Raw genomic sequence first — 20,789 nt, 5'->3', positions numbered from 1 at the left:
GAAGATTACCATTGTCTGTGTACACACTCATTACCCTTCTACGTTCCTCTTTCACCCAGGTCTTCGTCATTTCCCCATACTCTAAGCCGTTGTAGTCTTCTTAAATTTCCTTTTCCTAGAACTCGCTGTATCAGTAAACATCAGTTTTGCAGACCTATTAATTATTCTTATATCTGCCACTATCATTATTGTTATTAATGTCACATTATTATTATTATTGTTGTTGTTGTTGTTATTATTGCTATGAGAAACAATTTCATAAGACCAAATTCAACATTTTTTTCTTCTCTCTGTCATTTGTCTTTTCAGTGCCGGTGTGGTCGCTGAGCAATTGGATGAATGATTTCGATCCACATACTGACTCTATGCAAGACCAAAACTTCTTTGCACTTTGTCACATCATTTGGGAAAAAATTACTTTTAATTCATTGAATGCTTCTCACATGTTGCACACGTTTTGCCTTTGTTCCACTTCTGTTTGTTTACCAGGCATTGACATCGCTTATTTTGGAGATGAAGCTCTCTTTGCTTTTGCAGCAGCTTTCTAATGCTGCCCTTGAACCATGGTGGATCTTTTCCATCCCTTACAACTTTTTCTCAGACAGGCCTTTTTAACACTCGTACAATGCCTTTGAGTTTTATCTACTTGTATTTGTGCAATATTAATTGATTCGAAAAGGTACAGGATTTTAAGTGGAGACAAGCTGTTGAAGTGGTAGTTAACATATGCAGTCTGTACATCAGGAAGAGGTGGGAAGAGCAGAAGGTTGACAATGTTGGAACTTTTGAGGGGGGGGGGGGGGATTGATGGAAAGTGGAATGCAGCCAGAAAGTGAACTGTTAAAGTGAGACTTTCAGAAGTAGTATCTGTGTTCTAGCAAGTAGCTTTCACATAGAGTAAGATAATACCAACGACACATGGCATAGGAGAAAGTAAATTTGAGAAAGCAATAAAATGCATTTTGACATAAAAAATGTGTGTGTGTGTGTGTGTGTGTGTGTGTGTGTGTGTGTGTGTGTGTGTGTGTGTTATAAAAATCTAGTCTGCATTACAAATGTGAAATGTATTACTTTCATTTAAAAAATGTTACCATAAACATGGATTCTCGTAGGAATACTTAAGTGGCAAACATTTAGTACAGCTGAATGTGGTAGCAGTATTTTTGTATTAGATTAGTTGTTATAAATCCTTGAGCTGTGTCCTGCACAGAAAGTTGTTGTGAATTAGAATGATCATAAATTTAGCAAAGAATCAAATTATATTAAAGATAAGATTCAACATGTTCTTACCAAGTGAAATTTTTTATGTGGTAGAGATAATGCCTTTGATCTAGTTTTTACTGCTGTGCTTCCCATTGATGAATATTAATTTTAGTCTGTTCTCTTATTTAGTTTTTGTTATTTGGCAGGTGCCCCATGTTTCATGTCCAGAAAGTTCTCCTGGCCCAATGAGCTTAGGGTCGCAGCAAGCTCTGACAAGTACTCAACAAGCTACAAGTATGGCTGGTGGTTTAGTTACCAGTGCAGCTGCAAGTATTGCTTCCATATGGAGAGGTTGGACAGGAAACAGATAGAATATGGCTATAGCTTTATATATCAGTTTTTTAATGTATACATTTGTGCATGGCAAAAAAGTCACTATGGTGTATTAATGTACATTTATTAGTATATTTTCCCCATGGAGGCTTCTTTTTTGCAGTTATCTCCTCTTTCACTGTAAAATTTTACTTTTTTCAGCTGTATCACATTTTTTGCTGAAGTTACCAATTTGCACTCAAACCGCCATTTTTTTAAATGACAGTGGAAGCCGCTATTTTGTGTAGGTGGTGTTCATTTTCTCGGGGTAGTGCAGGTGATCCCAATAAACAAAAATGAGATTTATAGACTCTGACTGGTGATTCTTGTACGCCTTTGATTTTACACTCAGAGTTTTCGTCGTATATGGCTTTGTATTATTTCGTGTAGAACTCAAGTTTCACAATTGCACACTTCAATTTATGAATATTTTTTTCTCAGTAATAAAATTTTATTATATTGGATTCACGAGGAACAGTTGTAACAAAACTAGTTGAACAGTTACTAGGAAAACATTTGTAATTTTGTATGAAGTATCATATCATCTAACACCTCACTTCACTATAACTGCTGTTCATGCAAATGGAAAGCATCACATAAAATATAAAACATTACTAGGGGTATTGCTTTGAGACTGTGTCATAACTGCACTTAGGTTGGTTACTACATGCTGTGGATAAATTCTCGGCGTAAGTGCCACTTTATGCTTTGGACAGAGTTAAAGTCTAAACAGTATGGAAGTATTGACTGTAATACGTTTGGTTATATAATAAGAAAGAAAAGTAAGGAGTCGTTAACCCAAATCCCCATTATGTACTATAGAGGAATATGATAAATTTCTCTTGGCTAAAAACTATACAGAGATCATAGAGTAAACGAAATTTACTATTAGCCATTTTATATAATCCTCTCTGTTTGTCATCATTTTTAAAACTTGTGTAGTACATAGGGACTAGCAAATTCTGATTTAGAACAATCGGGTGTGGGATGTAACAAACTAAGAAACTGCTGAACAAATTCTGACCCTTCATTATCATAATACTGCACTTTTTAAGTAGTCATGTAATCCGTATTTGGCTGAGATCCTTGAACAGTTTTTTATGGTTATCTTAAAGCTCTAAAAGCTTGTGATAAGCTCATTAACATCCACAAGTTTCTTCAAGGTTTTTCGTGCATATCACAAACACTTTATAAAGTTTGATTCCCCCCCTCAGCTCTCCAGCTATTGTTTATGTTCGGCAGGGTTAACAATGTGTCTGGGTAAATTCCACAGTTCAGACAAATACATTCTGTGGGAAAATGTCAGGTCTGGCATTTGTGTAGATTTACCCGATAATCTTACTACGGCGTCACTTTTTGTATCGACTTAATGTGAGATGTAAATTGATAACTCATGACAGTCATAGCACTTATTTGTTCTGTTTGCATCATTCCTCACCCCCAGTATCCGTACCCCGTTTGGAGTCTGTACTGTGGCACTACCCAATCTGAAGACTTAGTGGACCTTTCGGAAGGCTTATTCAAACTTTTTGGGTGAACAGTGTACTGGAGAATTAAGTTATTTCTCATGTACACTGTTAAAGACAAGCATATGTTGTTTAGTGCAGGGAAAAAAGTATTAAAGAAAGTTAAACTTGATGTAAGTGGGTCAGTTTTAAATTAAATGAACTGTAGATGGATTAAGTTTTCAGAAAAATTTATTAATCTCACCAACAGGTTACTGTGAGCAGACTCTTACATTATTTCTTCATCCTAGCATTTAGACACATCAGCAGGGGATACTTCTCCACAACTTGGACAACATTTTTCTCAATCTCTTGTGCCCTCTGGGCATACTGGTGATACAAATCTTTGCTGTTAGTATCCCATGCTTTCTGCACATGTTGCCCAATATCACACACATTCACTCCCCTTTATGAAATGCAGAGTAGTAGAAAGCCACACAGAAAGACCAAAGAGGCCTGGATAGATATTCAGCTTTTATTGCCGTAACTGTCATGTGTCAGCCAGGAAAGAAAAATCATATTTGCTGTATGTTCAGAGCAGTAGTAATAAATCTCTGTGTGCTTGTTGACTAAATAGTGGGTGGTGATTATTTCTCCCTGCTGTTTGTTTTCCATCCATATTCTCATTACAGAGATGTGTTTCAGCATAAAAAACTGGTTTACAGTTATAGGTTAATAACATTTGAAGTGATTCTTAGTAGCAGGCCACCAAACACTTCGAAACACTTTTTGTTTTTATGAAATATGTTCACTTACAGTGAACATAAGTGTGTGTTGCTTAATTTTTGTTATTATTTTTGAAACACACTGTACCAGACCTAGAAACTGTGTAACATTAGCAGTGACCAAATAAGTTATATTCTGCCAGTTTTTAACTTATCTCAAAAATCTGCCCCCCCCCCCCCCCCCTCCCTCCCTCCCACGTTAGCTCTTCTTTTTTCTACTTTTGATATCTGTTAAAATGATATGTAGTAATAAATTGGCTTTGAGGAGAATGTGACATGTTTATAAAAATTTGAAAAATGGTATTATTGGAAAACAAAACAGACAACTGCAAGAAGCTTTTTAAACTTCTTTCTTGCAAATGAAGATACATACCTAACATTTGTAGACTCCATACTTCTTAACTGTGAGTCGTATATGCTACAGAAAATACCATTATACTAATCTAAATAAAGTTCTACTATTTACAGCTGTACCTGTAAGTTGTTGTGCAGCATTGTCAGTTACTTCAACTGCAAGTCTAGTAATGAAATCAGCATTTGTCATTCTCTTCTAGTACACCAACTTTTACAGCCAAAATACATCTGATAGTCTCATCAGCAGCCTCAAAATATAAAACTTTATCCAGCATTTGACTATTCTGTGATGAAATATATAGTATTGCAACCAGTAGTTTGCCAGATCAACACTGTCAGTTTGCAAGGTCAACACTGTCCAAGTTCAAATTGTAATCTAGTGTTTGCTGTGGCAGCAGCACAACTATATAATTTTTGTTTAATTTCTTGGTGATGTCATGAGCCTCTGGGACAATTAATATAAATCCCTCTAGTCACCCCACTTCATTATCTACACATTATATTTATATTTATAGGTCACTTTGTCTTTCATCTGAATTGCAATTAATTCTTGAGGCATTATTCTTCTTTATCTTTTTACAGCATCCACAGCTCTAATTCCTTCTTCAGCTAGATGCTTAAAGAGATCTGAACTAGGTTAAAAGCTACTTACTGGAACAATAAGGCATCTAGTTAAACAGATTACTATCAGAGATGTTTCATAACTGTTGCTGATGAGTTGATAGCCTGCTTTTCAGCATAGACTCCTGTAGATTAGATACGCCACTTTTTACTTTGTCTGCAGTGTTTATTTTCAAGGCGTATTTGCAAGACTTCATACACATATAAAAGCTCTGACAGCAAGATTTTTATGCAGGAAGTATGCCTATTATCTGAGACTGTTATGACAAGGAACCTCTTAGGAGGAGGAATGAAATCCTTCTCCCAGTCTTCTCTGCTTGCACAGCACATCAGTATTTCTCACACACTTGTCAGTTCTTGCAAACTGCAGTTAAAACACATTGCTGGAATAGTGGCTGATTTTAAACACTCCTCTAAATTCCAAACTGAAAAAGGTTTTGCCTAATTTTTATTCTGCGTCTTTGATATTTTTTGAATAGTGTACATGGTTCTCTAATGTCTTCATTGGTTAGAAAAATCTTAGCACAATCCAGAACTAGACTCAAGGAATCTATGTTCATGAGAATTTTGCTCCACATTTTGTCGATGGGTACTAATAGTCGATCATAAGCTGCACTCGAGAGGTCATATTTTCAACTCTACCATCAAGCAGCACATACTAACATTCGCCATTGCTTCCAAACTCTTCTTATGAACTGCTTTCATTTATTTCATCTGCTGACAAGAATAATATAATTTCTTGCTCATCAGCTGCAATAAAAATAACAGAAATAATAATTTGAATAAATTATTGTGCACAAGTAGTAACAGTGTTTCATGATTAATATGCAAACACTTTTGTACCTTCAACATCCCACTTTGCCTAGAATTATATTCTTCATTGTCTAAATTGCCCAAAAGTTCTCCTAAGGCAAGAAAGACAGTAATTTGCAGATTGTGCAATCTTTGATGTACTGCCTATCAAGAGTCATAGTCCACTGTGAGTAGTGTGCAGTGTTAAGTGCAAAGGCATCATATTTTTCAAATACACTAAATACAAAGTGTTGTCCTACACCCACCGGTGAATGCAAATTATAGCAAAGTCTACAGGACACCTGTTGATGCCCCAGGCTGCCAAAAAAACACAGGGGTAAGTAACACAGCAGCCAATAACGTGTATTGAATTGGCAATATTCATATTGCATATAACCTGAAACTTCGCAAGTTTTAAGCTGTGTGTGTTAAAAAATGAATTCATTTGTAATGTGTAGGGTACAAGAGAATATTGAAATCATCATACCTGTATAATGATCACACTTTCTCTCGAAGTATTCAGATAAACATTTTAATTATTGCTTATAAAGAGTAACGCAATATTTTGTAATCTGTTCCCTTAACCATGATGTTGGTTCTGGAATATTCTTGATATTGATATACTGGGTATTTCTATTCTTCCCAGGCTTTCATTGGCCGAATTAACATTGCCGTTAGATACATAAAAAGATTCTTTCAGCTTCTCACATGCACAAAATTTTGATATTCTTGACTTTTCAGTTGGTATGGCAGTTTTCTATTTGCTAAAAAACTGACATAAATAAAAATAAAAACATTACTGGGGGTGGATGAGAAACAACATTTTATTATTCATAATTTGAAGTGACAGTCATACTGGTTTTTACGTAGGTCAAAAGATTACTATTCTTGCTATTGACAGTCTGAACTTCTTGAAGATAATTGTGGAGATTTGCCAAAAACTTCAAAACAATTACCACACTCCATTCAGACTTATCCTGTGACCTGAAATGCTAGATATTACTAGGCATGACACTCAAGAATGAAGTTAATTTGTAAGTGATAACCATGGAAGTGGACACATTTCATGTTACTGGCTGACTAGCAAATAGTATTTGGGGGGGGGGGGGGGGGGGGGATGTTGTAATATCCAAGAGCATATGACAATAAAATAAGCTGCCCTTGTCAAGAATTAAAATTTGGAAACAGAACTATTGTGTTAATAAAATTCACACTTTTTAAAATAGAACTTTTATCTGATGCAGTGAAACTATACTTCCATTGAACTGTTGAAGAAAACCTTTTGACTGGACTAGAGACCACTGCAGAGTACGAAAATGGCGATTTAAATTTGTAGCTACGGTTCAGTTATACCTAAAGATGATGTTGAAGGTGTGCTTAACACTGGTCAGTGGACAACTTTGAAACAAAATCAATTCTTTCAGCACCTTAACTTTCCAGGTAGGAAATGGGAGGAAGAAGGTAGAGAAAGTACACGATCTTTTATGTTTCCCTCCATAACTCTGAATGTATTGACATCTTATGTTCCTGCGGAGTATCATAAGGTACTTTTAAGTCGTGTGTGTGTGTATCCCCCCCAAATGAATGTCTTATGTGAGACTTACAGTATCTGCAGGTTTCTTGCTGTTTCTTCTGAATATAGGTGCAGAAATGGGTGAATTTGAAATCTGTCACTATGTTTGCAATTGGACGTGTGTGTGTGTGTGTGTGTGTGTGTGTGTGTGTGTGTGTGTTTGTGTGTGTGTGTGTGGAGGGGGGGGGGGCATTTTGACATCCAAGAGCTCACTAGCTCAACTTGCATCTTCTTTGCAGTTTTTACTTGTACACAAAGATTCTAATCCTTTCTAAGAAAACACAGTTAGTGGAACACTTAAGTCAATGAAGCTTTCTTCTCATTCAACTAACATGTGCATACATTGCTACTGGTTGTGATTCTTTGCTGGATTCGTCGTATATTTTCATATAAAGAAGTGAGAACATAGAAATGTGGCCAGTCATTCCTGAAACAAATTGAAATGAATATTCTCAGTAGGCTTTCTTCCCAAAAGAACTTAATGACTGAGCATTTGTGTTAGTGCTAGTTAAATATTTGCATTTTGCTTCTGTTTTGTCAGGTTTTTTCCCTTCAATTCTTTGTGCAGCTATTTCAGTTTCTGAGCGATATTCTAAAGTCAGATGGACAAGTTTCAGCTATTTTCTGTAGCAGGAGTGGAATAAAATAAGGTAGATATACCATGCAGCTCTTATCTGAAAATATCTGTTATTGTTGATCTTGCAATCAGTCAATTATCATCTGTATTTAATTACTGATCTTTGTTTATTGTGGTAATTTATGCCAAAATAGAACACTTTTTTTTCTGTGTTGAGTTTTTCTTACTTTCAGAGCGCGCCCCCCCCCCCCCCCCACACACACACACACAGTTCTATCAGAGATGAAACCCTTAATTATTTATTTATTTATTTAAAAATCTGTAAAATTATTATCCAAGAAAATGTTACCAAATCTCTCTTGAAATTTTGTGATCTAATTAAAAATGCTAATGTTGAAGAAATTCAGCCAGTAATGTTTATATTGAAAACAATCATTAAGTACTTTGTAACAAAGTTTGTAATACAGTTTAACTGAAGAGCATTAATAGCAGCCATATACATAGTTCATACAGGTTATTGCACTTGTTTGAAAGTTTGTCTTTGAATGTTCCTACTGTCTGAAAATTGGATGTTTTGAACGTAAAACCTTACCATTCTGGTATCATGTTTCTTGTCTATGATTTGCCAGAAAATAATTGATCTCATATGCAAACAGCAAAGATTTTTAAATGTGCTATTTAACATATGGTATTTAATACTGTTGTCTGTTCACAGGTGAAAAATGTGTTGTCCTTAATTGTATTATTAATTTATAAATGTCAAAATTATAATGTGAATCTGGTTAATGTGTATCTGGTTGTTTTGTTTCACAAATGTCCTGTTAAAGGCATATTTATAAGACTGGCTGTGCAAAACCTGACATTTATTCAAATTCAGATTTTTTAATTGAAGGAATAAGTACTTTAAAGTAGCAGCATATGTTGAAATTCAAGTACTATAGGATAATTTTTTATAAATAATTAATGTAAGATTAACTGAGGAATTATGTAAAGTATTGTTGAGATTTTGAGGTACTGATTTTAATTGTGATACACACTTTAAAGTGTGAATTTTATACTGAAATATCTTGATATTGTTTGTAAGAAATATTTTTAAGGTGACTAGTACAAATTTTGTTTAATAAATGTTTATCTACCTATATTCATTGTGGATTGCCACGCAACAGAGCAGCATGTCCCCTCCAGAAATCCTCATCATGGATCAAGTGTCCTTTTTACCTTTCCCATTCTGACTAAAATTTCAGGTTGCTTTTGTGATAAATCGTGTCTGTCTTAGAATTTTCCATTGTCAATGGAAATTGCTTCAGTTTCACTCTAATTACAGACCAGACAATAACAGAGTACCAGATTGCTACACATAACTTTCTATGTGATTGGACTATAGGACATTTATAGTTCCATACTACTAGCAAAAGATGAACACAGTGCCATATCGGAGCGGCTTCCCTGTTTGCAAAACAGTCTTAAGACATGAAAATCTGTGTCAGTGAAAGCAAAACATTTGCATTTGATTACTGGGCAGTTATAGATGCTCTTATCAAAAGAAGTGCATTTTAAAACAAAGTGCAACATGGGTGGTAGTAGATATCTAAGTTGTATTTATTTCCATATCTCAAGAAAGCTCCCATCTGGAAACACGATTAATTGCTGACACAAGCAATTATCGAATGAAGAATTTTTGAGCATCTAAATTTGTCATTGCTTGCTTCCATAGAATAATGGAAAGTATTCAGTCAGGCTTGGAAATTATTGTGTAGTTCCATAAGTTCTCTAGTAATTCTCATTCTTGTTTATGTTAAATCTGAGGATCCGCGAAAGAATTACTTAAACTCACTAAACAAAGATTTTGTTAGTTGCTTTTTTGAAACACTGGCCTTATTTCTCACAATCTACAGCTTAGGTATTACATATTCTTAATGCTTTAAGTGACATGACTGGTTACTCATACCTTAAGGGAGTCTCCTGTATCATACAGAGTAAGAATCACGAGCTATCTTTGTGAAATATAACAATAAATATAACTTATCTAATCATACTTGTGGATGAATGTCAAGCTGGATGTCTAAAGGCCTTCGGTTCTTTACTTACTTGGTCTTGGGATTTTTTATGTCACTTATCACTTCTTTCACCTTTGATACTGATTTCTTAATGTGAAGAATGTGAAACGTTGCTGTGATTTGAAGTTCTCTCTGTCTCTGTAAAATTCATAGGTCAGAGGAAGGCAAGGGCATATCAGTTCCATTCGAGCATGCGTGCTATAGCAAAGTTAGGCAACCAGCAGCACAGATCAAGCCCACGATTTTTTCAGTCCGAACTGTGGAAGAAATTCATGGGGGGGAGAGAGAGAGAGAGAGAGAGAGAGAGAGAGAGAGAGAGAGAGAGAGAGAGAGAGAGAGAGAGAGGCACTGACAATGTGCTCTGCCCAGGATATGTTTCTTGATATTTCCATATTAACATAATTTCAGTCCATTGTGGATGTATAAGAACACTGCAACTGTTGACACTGAAGGTGATTTATAATGTATTATCGGCAGCCAGTTGCTTCTATGGGTATTTATTCTTCCATGATGACTTTTCAAGATGCTCACCAACCCTTCTTCAGATGTTTGATGTGTCATGAACATTATTTCTCTACTAATGGTGTTGTGTAACTGTGCAAAAGAAGCTTTTTAAAAAGGTATTGTAAAACGTTCTGAGTAAAGTTCACCATGTATACATCTGAAGATGAGGTTACATAAAATTAATGTACTCTCAAAAACAGGTGTGTGAGACATAATTTGTTGGTGTGGCATGTTGGGGAAGGGGGCTGTTCATGTTAGTGTGTTACCCCATGAACATTAATGCCATCACTGCAGTGGTTTCAACTTTGTGCTAGGAACACTGCTGTCACTTCACATGACAAGGCAGCCCGTGATCTTAAGTAATTGTGTGAATCAGGCCGTGCTTGGTTCATAGGATTGATGTTGCTGTCATATTTAAAGTTTAGGATACTCAATCACTTAGTTACCAGTAGCTATGGAAAATGAAAGTGCAATGTCGAGAAGCCCAAGAAATTATCAATACTTTCTTGATAAATGATACCTCATGGGATACTACATGGAATGTTCTACGGATGTTCCAAAAAATAAACCAGTTATTCCAACAATGCAACATCAAAGAAGATGGTCCATGTGAGAATGGCAGAACAGTGGAGATTGCAGTCTTAAAGACAGCCAAACTGTTGTGCACCAAGAGTATATTCTTTTTAACATGAATAGTACTTCCATGCTCAAATGTATAGTACCTTTACTTTCTCTCAAGATGTGTTATGTGATTCCCAAGAATTTGTCCAAAAGTAAGAGAAATTCCCAGGCCTAGTTGACAGCACTCAACTTGAGTGTCCATTCAAGGAGGTGAAAGTGAATGTTTTTCATTCCATGTCCTCCACAGGATATATATTCAATGATTAGGTGTATTACTGACTTAAAACATGGCATTATGGCTTTGGGAAAATTACACTGCCAACTGCATTTAGAGATGATGATGATGATGATGATGATGATCCTAAGAACAAGTTACACATTCATCTTTTACCACCAGGGGACCAAATATTTTCCACAGAAAATGCCCCACATTGTGGAGCTGCCACCACTGATCTGCATGTTGCATGCAGTGAATCCATTTCCTGATGTGGCTGATGTGGAACACTCATTTGCTCAACCACTGAATGGAGTAAAATTTATGGACCTTCTGACCAACAGACCTTTTTCCAGTCATCTTGTATCCATTAAACATGTAAGTTTCACCACATGATTAATTTTCACTGGTGATCTTTGGTGAAATATGATTGGCAGTTGAGACTTCTGGAAAAAACATGAACAACAAATGGAGAGTATTCAGCACTTGCCAGTATAGGACATTTTGTCAGGTTGATGACTACATTCATAACCTCATATTAGGTATAACCCAGTATGTTTTTTAGAATATGAGGTGGTGATGAGAAACAAATGTAATTTCAGGTTTGTCTAAATTATTGAGCAAGCATCTAAAGTTGTTATTGCTTCTTTATGTAGATGACCAGGAAGTCTTCCCGAGTGCTACACGTTGGCGTATATTACACTGGTCAACAGTGAAAACACTTCAGAGGGAAAAATTAACCAGTCCTTACTAATTTGAGGATGCCGCTAACTAATATGACATTGGTTTTTGAAGATTTGTTGGGGTTTCGACGAAATACATTATCCAAATTTTCACTCTGGAGCAGTATGTGCACTGGTATGAAACTTCCTGGAGGGCTGAGCTACCCAGGCGTGACTACTGAGCGAGATGCCACAGTGGTTAGCACACTGGACTCGCTTTCGGGAGGATGACAGTTCAACCCGTGTCCAGCCATCCCAATTTAGGTTTTCTGCGATTTGCCTAAATCACTTTAGGCAAATGCTGGCATGGTTCCTTTGAAAGGGCAAAGTCCCGAGTTAGAGTCTCAGTGCACCACACAGTTTTAACAACCCGACAGGAAGTTTCAAATACTTTATCACTTTATATTTCCAAGTGCGCTTAATAAGGGTTTGTGAAAACAGCAGGTGTGTGCTTATTTAATAGCAATCTTATTATTTGGGAGTCAGTTCCATTACTGTTCTTTTTGCTAGCAGTATAATGCTGACAAAGAAAATTTAGTTGTTTTGCCACTAAATGTACTGGATTTGGGATATTCTTCTTAGAACTTGTGTTTTTTTTAGTGGTCATAGTGATAATTTGCAATTTTGAATGTGATAGTGGTGACACTGAGTGGGTATGTGGTGTACTGGAGCAACTGATATCATTGTACCAAAGAATGGGGTACATATGTTTCTAAAAATACATATATCTAAAAACAGAGATTCTGTAACTCACCAAACGAAAGCGCTGGTACGTTGATAGAGACAATAACAAACACACACACACACACACATTTCAAGCTTTCGCAACCCATGGTTGCTTCATCAGGAAAGAGGGAAAGACGTAAGGGTGCGGGTTACACTCCCACATAGATTTCGTCCCAGAAAATTGTGGAGCATTCAGCAATGAACAAGGGAAACTTTTCCACCAAGTGATACATGCAAGGGAAAATATCAGTGTCATTGGAGTAACTCTATACTTGCTGGCTACTGTTGGACAGTCGATAGGGATGTTCCAGACCCACAATACAAGTGAAAGGTGCCGTTTGTAATGCTCAGGTAAGTTATATTTTTATCAGTCCCATTGTGTGCACTCCTGTTTAGGTCTCATTAATTCTGACCCCTTACAATCCTCTTAAACTTGCACAAGTTCAGCATTTTTATTGTCATTTTCATATTCAGCACCCTATATTTCACAAGAAAATTCACTTTCCGTTTCTGGCACCTGAAAAAAAAAAATTTGTTGTCCAGTGTCATTAACTAAACCAAACCCTTGCACTTTTTTCTGCAGTCGGTGTTTTCTTTATTGTATTTCAATTGAGCTGTCAGTTTATCATTTTGCTGTGTAGAGTCTGTTACGAAACAAGAAACTGTACTACCTTTCAAAACTTCGTTATGCTATTTATGTGCATTGTGAGTAGAATAAAATAGAAAAACTGTGACTAACAGTCAAGGTATTAATGAGTGAGCAAAATTTGCAGACAAAGGAACTTAAGTTTATGATTCTATAATTGAGTCTGCCTCCATAACTGAGTGTTCAGCTTGGCCTTGACTGCACCTGAAGATCTCAGATTCAGGTTCTGATACAGCCAGTGATTATTATTAGGATGACTGGAATATGATGTTCTCAACTTTGAGGACAACCGAGAAACTACCTGAAGGAAAGAGAAAAGATAGATGAAGCTAAAAAATTAACATTCATGGACAGAAGACTGGTGTGTTAGGCAAAACAAACAGAAAGATGTCATCTCATGGGATAGCCCCAGCAGTTGTGATATAACCAGAGATGTTTAGAAACCTGTTTGTAAATGGTTGATATTTACTGTCATATTAGGTTTATTATTCTCACATGCATTATCTTATTAAAAGTAGTGGGTCGAAAATCGTGTATTGTGTGTCATACAACATGTAATAATAGAAATTAGAGTACACAGTTCAGACTATAAAAATTTGTCAGGCTTGGTGTTGACATATACCCATCTGGTGATAGAATAAAACGATAATGATGTTGTAACAAATACACCATATGGTACATGAGAACCAGAAATATATATACGCCAGGTGATATATTTTAGGAAAATGAATTCATTTAGCACTTATACTTGTAAGTCTTATAGTGTAATACGATTCATAGGTCGTGGGTCATGCATCATGTCATGCTACATGTACACATGTAACACTCATTGACACCACTATAAAATATGGTATACACTGTCAATTGAGTTACTCATACCAAAACTCCATGCTACTCTATCCTGTGCAAGCTTCTTCGTCTCCCAGTACCTACTACAACCTACATCCTTCTGAATCTGCTTAGTGTATTCATCTCTTGGTCTCCCTCTACGATTTTTACCCTCCACGCTGCCCTCCAATACAAAATTGGTGATCCCTTGATGCCTCAGAACATGTCCTACCAACCGATCCCTTCTTCTAGTCGAGTTGTGCCACAAACTCTTCTTTTCCCCAATCCTATTCAATACCTCCTCATTAGTTATATGATCTACACATCTAATCTTCAGAATTCTTCTATAGCACCACATTTCAAAAGCTTCTATTCTCTACTTGTCCAAACTATTTATCGTCCGTGTTTCACTTCCATACATGGCTACACTCCATACAAATACCTTCAGAAACGTCTTCCTGAGACTTAAATCTATACTCGATGTTACTAAAGTTCTATTCTTCAGAAACGCTTTCCTAGCCATTGCCAGTCTACATTTTATATCCTCTTTCCTTCGACCATCATCTGTTTTTTTGCTCCCCAAATAGCAAAACTCCTTTACTACATTAAGTGTCTCATTTCCTAATCTAATTCCCTCAGCATCACCCGGCTTAATTCGACTACATTCCATTTTCCTCATTTTGCTATTGTTGATGTTCATCTTATATCCTCCTTTCAAGACACTGTCCATCCCCTTCAACTGCTCTTCCAAGTCCTTTGCTGTCTCTGACAGAATTACAATGTCATCGGCGCACCTCAAAGTTTTTATTTCTTCTCCATGGATTTTAATACCTACTCTGAATTTTTCTTTTGTTTCCTTTACTGCTTGCTCAATATACAAATTGAATAACATCCGGGAGAGGCTACAACCCTTTCTCACTCCCTTCCCAACCACTGCTTTCCCTTTTGTGCCCCTCGAGTGTTATAGCTGCCATCTGGTTTCTGTACAAATTGTAAACACCCTTTTGCTCCTTGCATTTGATGCCTGCCACCTTCAGAATTTGAAAGAGAGTATTCCAGTCAACATTGTCAAAACCTTTATCTTAAGTCTACAAATGCTAGAAATACAGGTTAGCCTTTCCTTAATCTATCTTGTAAGATAAGTCATAGGCTCAGTATTCAGTATTGCCTCACATGTTCCAGTGTTTCCACGGAATCCTAACTGATCTTCCCTGAGGTCGGCTTCTACCAGTTTTTCCGTTCGTATTTAAGGAATTCGCCTTAGTATTTTGCAACGGTGACTTATTAAACTGATAGTTCGGTAATTTTCACATCTGTCAACACCTGCTTCCTTTGGAATTGGAATTATTATATTCTTGAAGTCTGAGGGTAGTTCGCCTGTCTCATACCACTTGCTCACCAGATGGTAGAGTTTCGTCAGGACTGGCTCTTTGCTAAGGCCGTCAGTAGTTCTAATGGAATGTTGTCTACTCCTGGGGCCTTGTTTCGACTTAGGTCTTTCAGTGCTCCGTCAATTTCTTCACGCAGTATCATATCTCCCATTTCATCTTCATCTACATAGTCTTCCATTTCCATAAAATTGTCCTCAAGTACATCGCCCTTGTATAGACCCTTTATATACACCGTCCACCTTACTGCTTTCTTTTCTTTGCTTAGGACTGTGTTTCCATCTGAGCTCTTGATATTCTTTTCTCCAAAGGTCTCTTTAATTTTCATGTAGGCAGTATCTATCTTACCCCTAGTGAAATAAGCCTCTACATCCTTACTTTTGCCCTCTAGCCATCCCTGCTTAGCCATTTTGCATTTCCTGCATACATACAGAAAATATCTAAGTTTCCAGAGATATGAACACTTACAAAATTTAGCAAATACTACACAGTTCTGTCAAATCATTAGTATTGATGAACAGCAATGACCTAATTCCTGTTAGGATTAACTCAGCTAATTAAAATTATAATATTAATAAACATAAAAGTAAAGGTCTCCAGGTATGAATGTATTATATAACTAATTCACAATTCTGTAACATCTATAAAATGGTAAATTCTTGAGGAAAGATAGTCTTATAATCACAGGTAAAATGACATAACTAAGACCATGATTTACATGTATAATAATATAACTCCTGTAAGCTCATATTATTATTTAACTAGTTCAACTTAGTTATGTCATTTATGTCATAACAACACTGCCTTTCCTCAAGAACTTACCTAGTTTACAGAATTGTGAATTAGTTATGATACATTAACATATGGAGGCCTTTACTTTTATGTTTTATATAATAATCTTAATCAGCTGAATTAATCCTAACTGAAATTGTATCACTGGAGCCCATCAACATTATTGATTTGACAGAATTGTAGTACTTGCATAATTTTTTTAATTATTCATCCTTGTGGAATACCCCCACTCTTTCCTTCAGTTGGTTTGTCTATATAGAATTTTGATATTTTATGTATGTACAGTTTCTGGAACTTCAGCTTAGTCTATTACATATAAATATTTAAGTTGGGTTAAATCACTGTTCCTCCTGTTAATAATTTACTAATGGAAATTTGATTTTTTGGTATGACTAACATGCTACATAACAGTGTCTTGCACATTTTCTAGTGGTGTCAACATAAAAATGAATGTTACATGTAACGAGACATACGATGCATGACTTATGAAATGGTTAGTGCTGTAAGACCTAGAAGTGTAAGCTCTAAATGAGATCATTTTCTTATATCTACAAGGAGGAGGAGGAGATTATTGTTTAACATCCCGTCGACAACGAGGTCATTAGAGACGGAGCGCAAGCTCGGGTGAGGGAAGGATGGGGAAGGAAATCGCCCGTGCCCTTTCAAAGGAACCATCCCGGCATTTGCCTGAAGCGATTTAGGGAAATCACGGAAAACCTAAATCAGGATGGCCGGAGACAGGATTGAACCGTCGTCCTCCCGAATGCGAGTCCAGTGTGCTAACCACTGCGTCACCTCCCTCGGTAATAGCTACAACACAACATATTGTGAAATAAGTGTACTGACTTGGTGTAAGCTAACTATTGTCTTCTAGTTTTGTTGTAACACTATACACAAGATTAGGTGGAAAGAAAATCGCCTGGCATTTAAATATTACTGGTTCTAATGTACCATACGAAGTATTTGTTACAACATCAGTATTGCTTTATTTTACACACTGACAGGCACACATCATTAAAAGGCCTGACATAATCTTTTATAGTCTGAACTGTGTTCTCTAATTTCTAATATTACATGTGCTATGACATATGAGATACTGGTAAGAGTTTCAATCCACTACTTTCAGTAGGATAATGCATGTAGAATAATGGACATAATATGGCAGTCAGCCATTTACCTAATGTTATCAACCATCTACAGATCAGTTTCTACACATCTTTGACTATACTGTAAAAGCTGTGCTTGTACTATGAGATAACATCCTTCAGTTTGTATCGGCTAGACATAACTATGAACGATAGTGTATTGTTTTCGTGTCACATATGAGCAGAAGTAAAATGTGTTCCGTCCACATATACCAGTGAATAAAATGAATCTGGAAGCTTAAGATATGTTTTTAACTTGGGTTATAAAGTATACCTACATGAGAGAGCTTGTAAACAATTGATATATAAACCAATGACATCATTTTTGAAAGTATTATGGCTGCTTGAAGGCCAGTCACTTAGATAATAAAAATAATACAGCTTACTTGGGCCATGTTTTCATCCTCAATAACGTTGAGGCTGTGGAACTCCATAAAAATAAAATTTATTACAGTGTCGTCATTTCCCTCAAAACTGTGTGCCAGACTGGGACTTGTGATTTATCAATTGGGCTATCTGAGCGTAACTCACAACCTATCCTCACAGCTTTACTTCCACCAGTATCTTGTCTTTGTATGTGTGTTTTGTTTTATGCACATGTGCAAACTGCTCAAAAAAAGGTTTACACCATCCTCATTAGTCACATAGCTTATTTTCTCAAACGGTGGACAGTCTAGATTGGAAAATCAACAATATTATGAAAAGGATAGGTTGTTCTCCCCATAAAGATGTGTTGAGTTGCATACGGGCACAACAAAAAGGCTGTTACACTTTGAGCTTTCGGCCGAAGCCTCCTTCAGAAAGGAAAAGAAAAATACACATGCATTCAGACAGTGTCGTAGTTGCTGATAAGTCTTCCGGTTGTATGGCCACAGGCAAGGAAACTTCTCAGTTCCTGACGTTTTGTCCAGAGAGAGTCACATCATTTTATAAACAAACTTGAAGGACTAAATTTGGCTCCCAGAGTTATTCTTGTGAGTTTCAACATGGTATCTTTATTCCTTATCATTTAGATTAATGAAGTTATGATTTATATAATGGATGTTTTTCCGTGTATTTGACTGCTCTTTGTAGACACTGCCTTACTACTAGTCAGTTTCATGGGATGAATTTATGACCGAGTTGATGGTGTCACAATGGGTAACCCATTAGGTCCCACAATTGCTAATTTTTATAGGGAAAAATTTGAACAGTTAGCTCTAGAAAAAGCAAATAAGAAATTATGTTGATGTTATTGTTTAGTTGATGGTACATTCGTGGTCTGCTCACAATGTAAAAAGTTTTAGAAGAATTCATTTGTTGTTCGAATGATATAAATCTGAAAGTCCAGTTTGCTATAGAGATGGAAAAAGACTACACAGTATCCTTCCTGGATGGCTTAGTTATGAGACTGGCCAATGGAAGGTCAAAATATAAGTCTTTTTAGAAAGTCACACATATGGATAGGTATGTTCAAAAAAATTCGGGAACTTTACCCACAATATTTTTTTACGCATGTCTTTTACTTATTGTGCATGGTCTAGTTCAAAATAATCTCCTCCACAGTTGAAACACCATTCCCAACGCCATTTCCACTTCTGGAAGCAGTCTTGGTACACCTCTTTGGATTGTTCAAAGTGCCGTATGCGAATTTTCTTTTACATCATCTATCGTTTCAAATCTTCATTCTTTCAGCAGGGTTTTCAGCTTTGGAAATCAAAGAAACAAGTCTGCAGGGGCTAGGTCTGGAGAGTATGGAGGATGAAGCAGCACAGTGACTTTGTTTTTTGTGCAGTAGTCACGCACCAACAGGGATGAATGTGTGAATGCGTTATCGGTGATGCAAGAGCCATGAATTGTCTCACAGCATTCCAGAATGTTTCCTTCTCACATATTCTTGCAGGCATCGCAACACGTCCCAGTAGTGCCATTGATTAATAGTTTGTCCCTGTGGCACGAATTCATGAACTTTCATAATCAAAGAAAACTGTCAGCATGGCTTTGACATTTGAACTTTTCTGACAAGCTGTTTTTGGTCTTGGAGAACCTTTCCTGACCCATTGTGAAGATCAAACCTTGTCCTTAACTCATCACCGTAGGCTTCCTGCATCATTTGGTGTGACTGTGTCAAGGCTTTCTTGAGTTTTATGCCAAATTTAATGCAGATGCATTGCTGCTCTACCACCTCGAAATTCGCAAACTATGCAACGCAATTTTCTACTCAATACAGCACTGAACAATAACTAACAGACATACAACAACGAACCTTCTGGCAGTTACATATTAAACACAGGGGTGTGTGCAGAGATACATGGACAGTGGCTGTGCAGAATTGATAAATACGTTTTTATCCTTCACAGGCAAAAGTCGATAGTAAGTTTTATCTCCAATGAAGATTTTCTCTGCTGATCATGTGTAAATTCAACCACGCCCACTTTTCACTGTATTTATGCCACTCTCCAATGTCTGACTCATCATTCAGCGAGACTCAGCTTCACCAGGAGTGCTTCCAAAGATTTCCAGCACAGCTCTGGACAGAACATCAGAAACCAAAAAGTTTCTTTGACTTCAGCCTAGAAGACTCAGCAATACGCACATTCACACATGCAAACATACCTTATGTACACATGACCGCTATCTCTGAAGACAGCGGTCATATGTACATGAGGTGTGCTTGAGTTTTTGTGTGTGTGTGTGTGATTTTCTTAATATAGTTGATTCTGTCTTTTTTTAATGTAATCCTCTCATACCATATGCTTTTGACCAAAGGAAATTGCTGTAAACAGCCATCTGTGTAATGGAGTGCAAGTAAACTTGTGTTCTCAGCATTGTTCAGTAGAGCAAAAGATGTCTTTAGTTGTGAATGGGACAATGTAGCTTGTATACATTGTCCAGTCTGTGAGCATGTCTATGAGAGTCAGTTGAAACTTAGACCAAGTTGAAGCCTAGATTGTGCACACATTATAACATTACGACAATAAGGGTTGCTAGAATGGAAAGTTTCCCACCAAATTGGCATATGCCACTGTGACATCATTAGGACATTTAACCACAATCACTAGATACAAAATACTAAAGCTCTACCTGGTAGTGACAACCCACAGGCAACTTCACCAGCTTATGACAGCTGCCTCAGTGACGGCTCATAGATACCACTAGGAGAATGGAACAGAACTGTAAGCTGCCTCTTTGGTGGCATGTGGGACTGTGTAGACCTAGACAATGTGCAACGATATCCACCAGACTAATTTGGCTTCAAGGTATCCATTATGGACAATAGTACAAAGGCTCATCATTATGGTGTGTGAAGAAGGTGGCTAGGAACATTTAGAATGCTATCTGTGTCAGCGGCATCAGTTTTTCTTCAGCAATAAGTGCAAGACAGTTCTCACACCCAATGGTCATTCTAGAAGAGTGTGGAGGTGGCCAGGCACAAAGGTGCATA

At 36.8% G+C, this 20,789-nt stretch overlaps 1 protein-coding gene across 4 annotated transcripts in view; it reads left to right on the top strand.

The window, feature by feature from the left end:
• The window catches only part of LOC126365869 (beclin 1-associated autophagy-related key regulator), a 414,889-nt gene that overhangs the window by 112,273 nt on the left and 281,827 nt on the right, over positions 1-20,789 (top strand). For 2 of the 4 annotated variants that reach the window (XM_050008555.1, XM_050008556.1), the window contains exon 9: positions 1,410-1,554. In XM_050008555.1, coding sequence (XP_049864512.1) covers positions 1,410-1,554 — 145 coding nt within the window. Of the gene's footprint in view, positions 1-1,409; positions 8,864-20,789 lie in introns of those variants that run through there. The other 2 variants (XM_050008557.1, XM_050008558.1) reach the window with 1 other exon arrangement.

The sequence above is a fragment of the Schistocerca gregaria genome, chromosome 4 (genome assembly GCF_023897955.1).
Source record: "Schistocerca gregaria isolate iqSchGreg1 chromosome 4, iqSchGreg1.2, whole genome shotgun sequence".
Lineage (NCBI taxonomy): Eukaryota > Metazoa > Arthropoda > Insecta > Orthoptera > Acrididae > Schistocerca > Schistocerca gregaria.
Note: the sequence above shows the minus strand (reverse complement) of the source record. Positions and strands in the feature narration are given on the sequence as shown.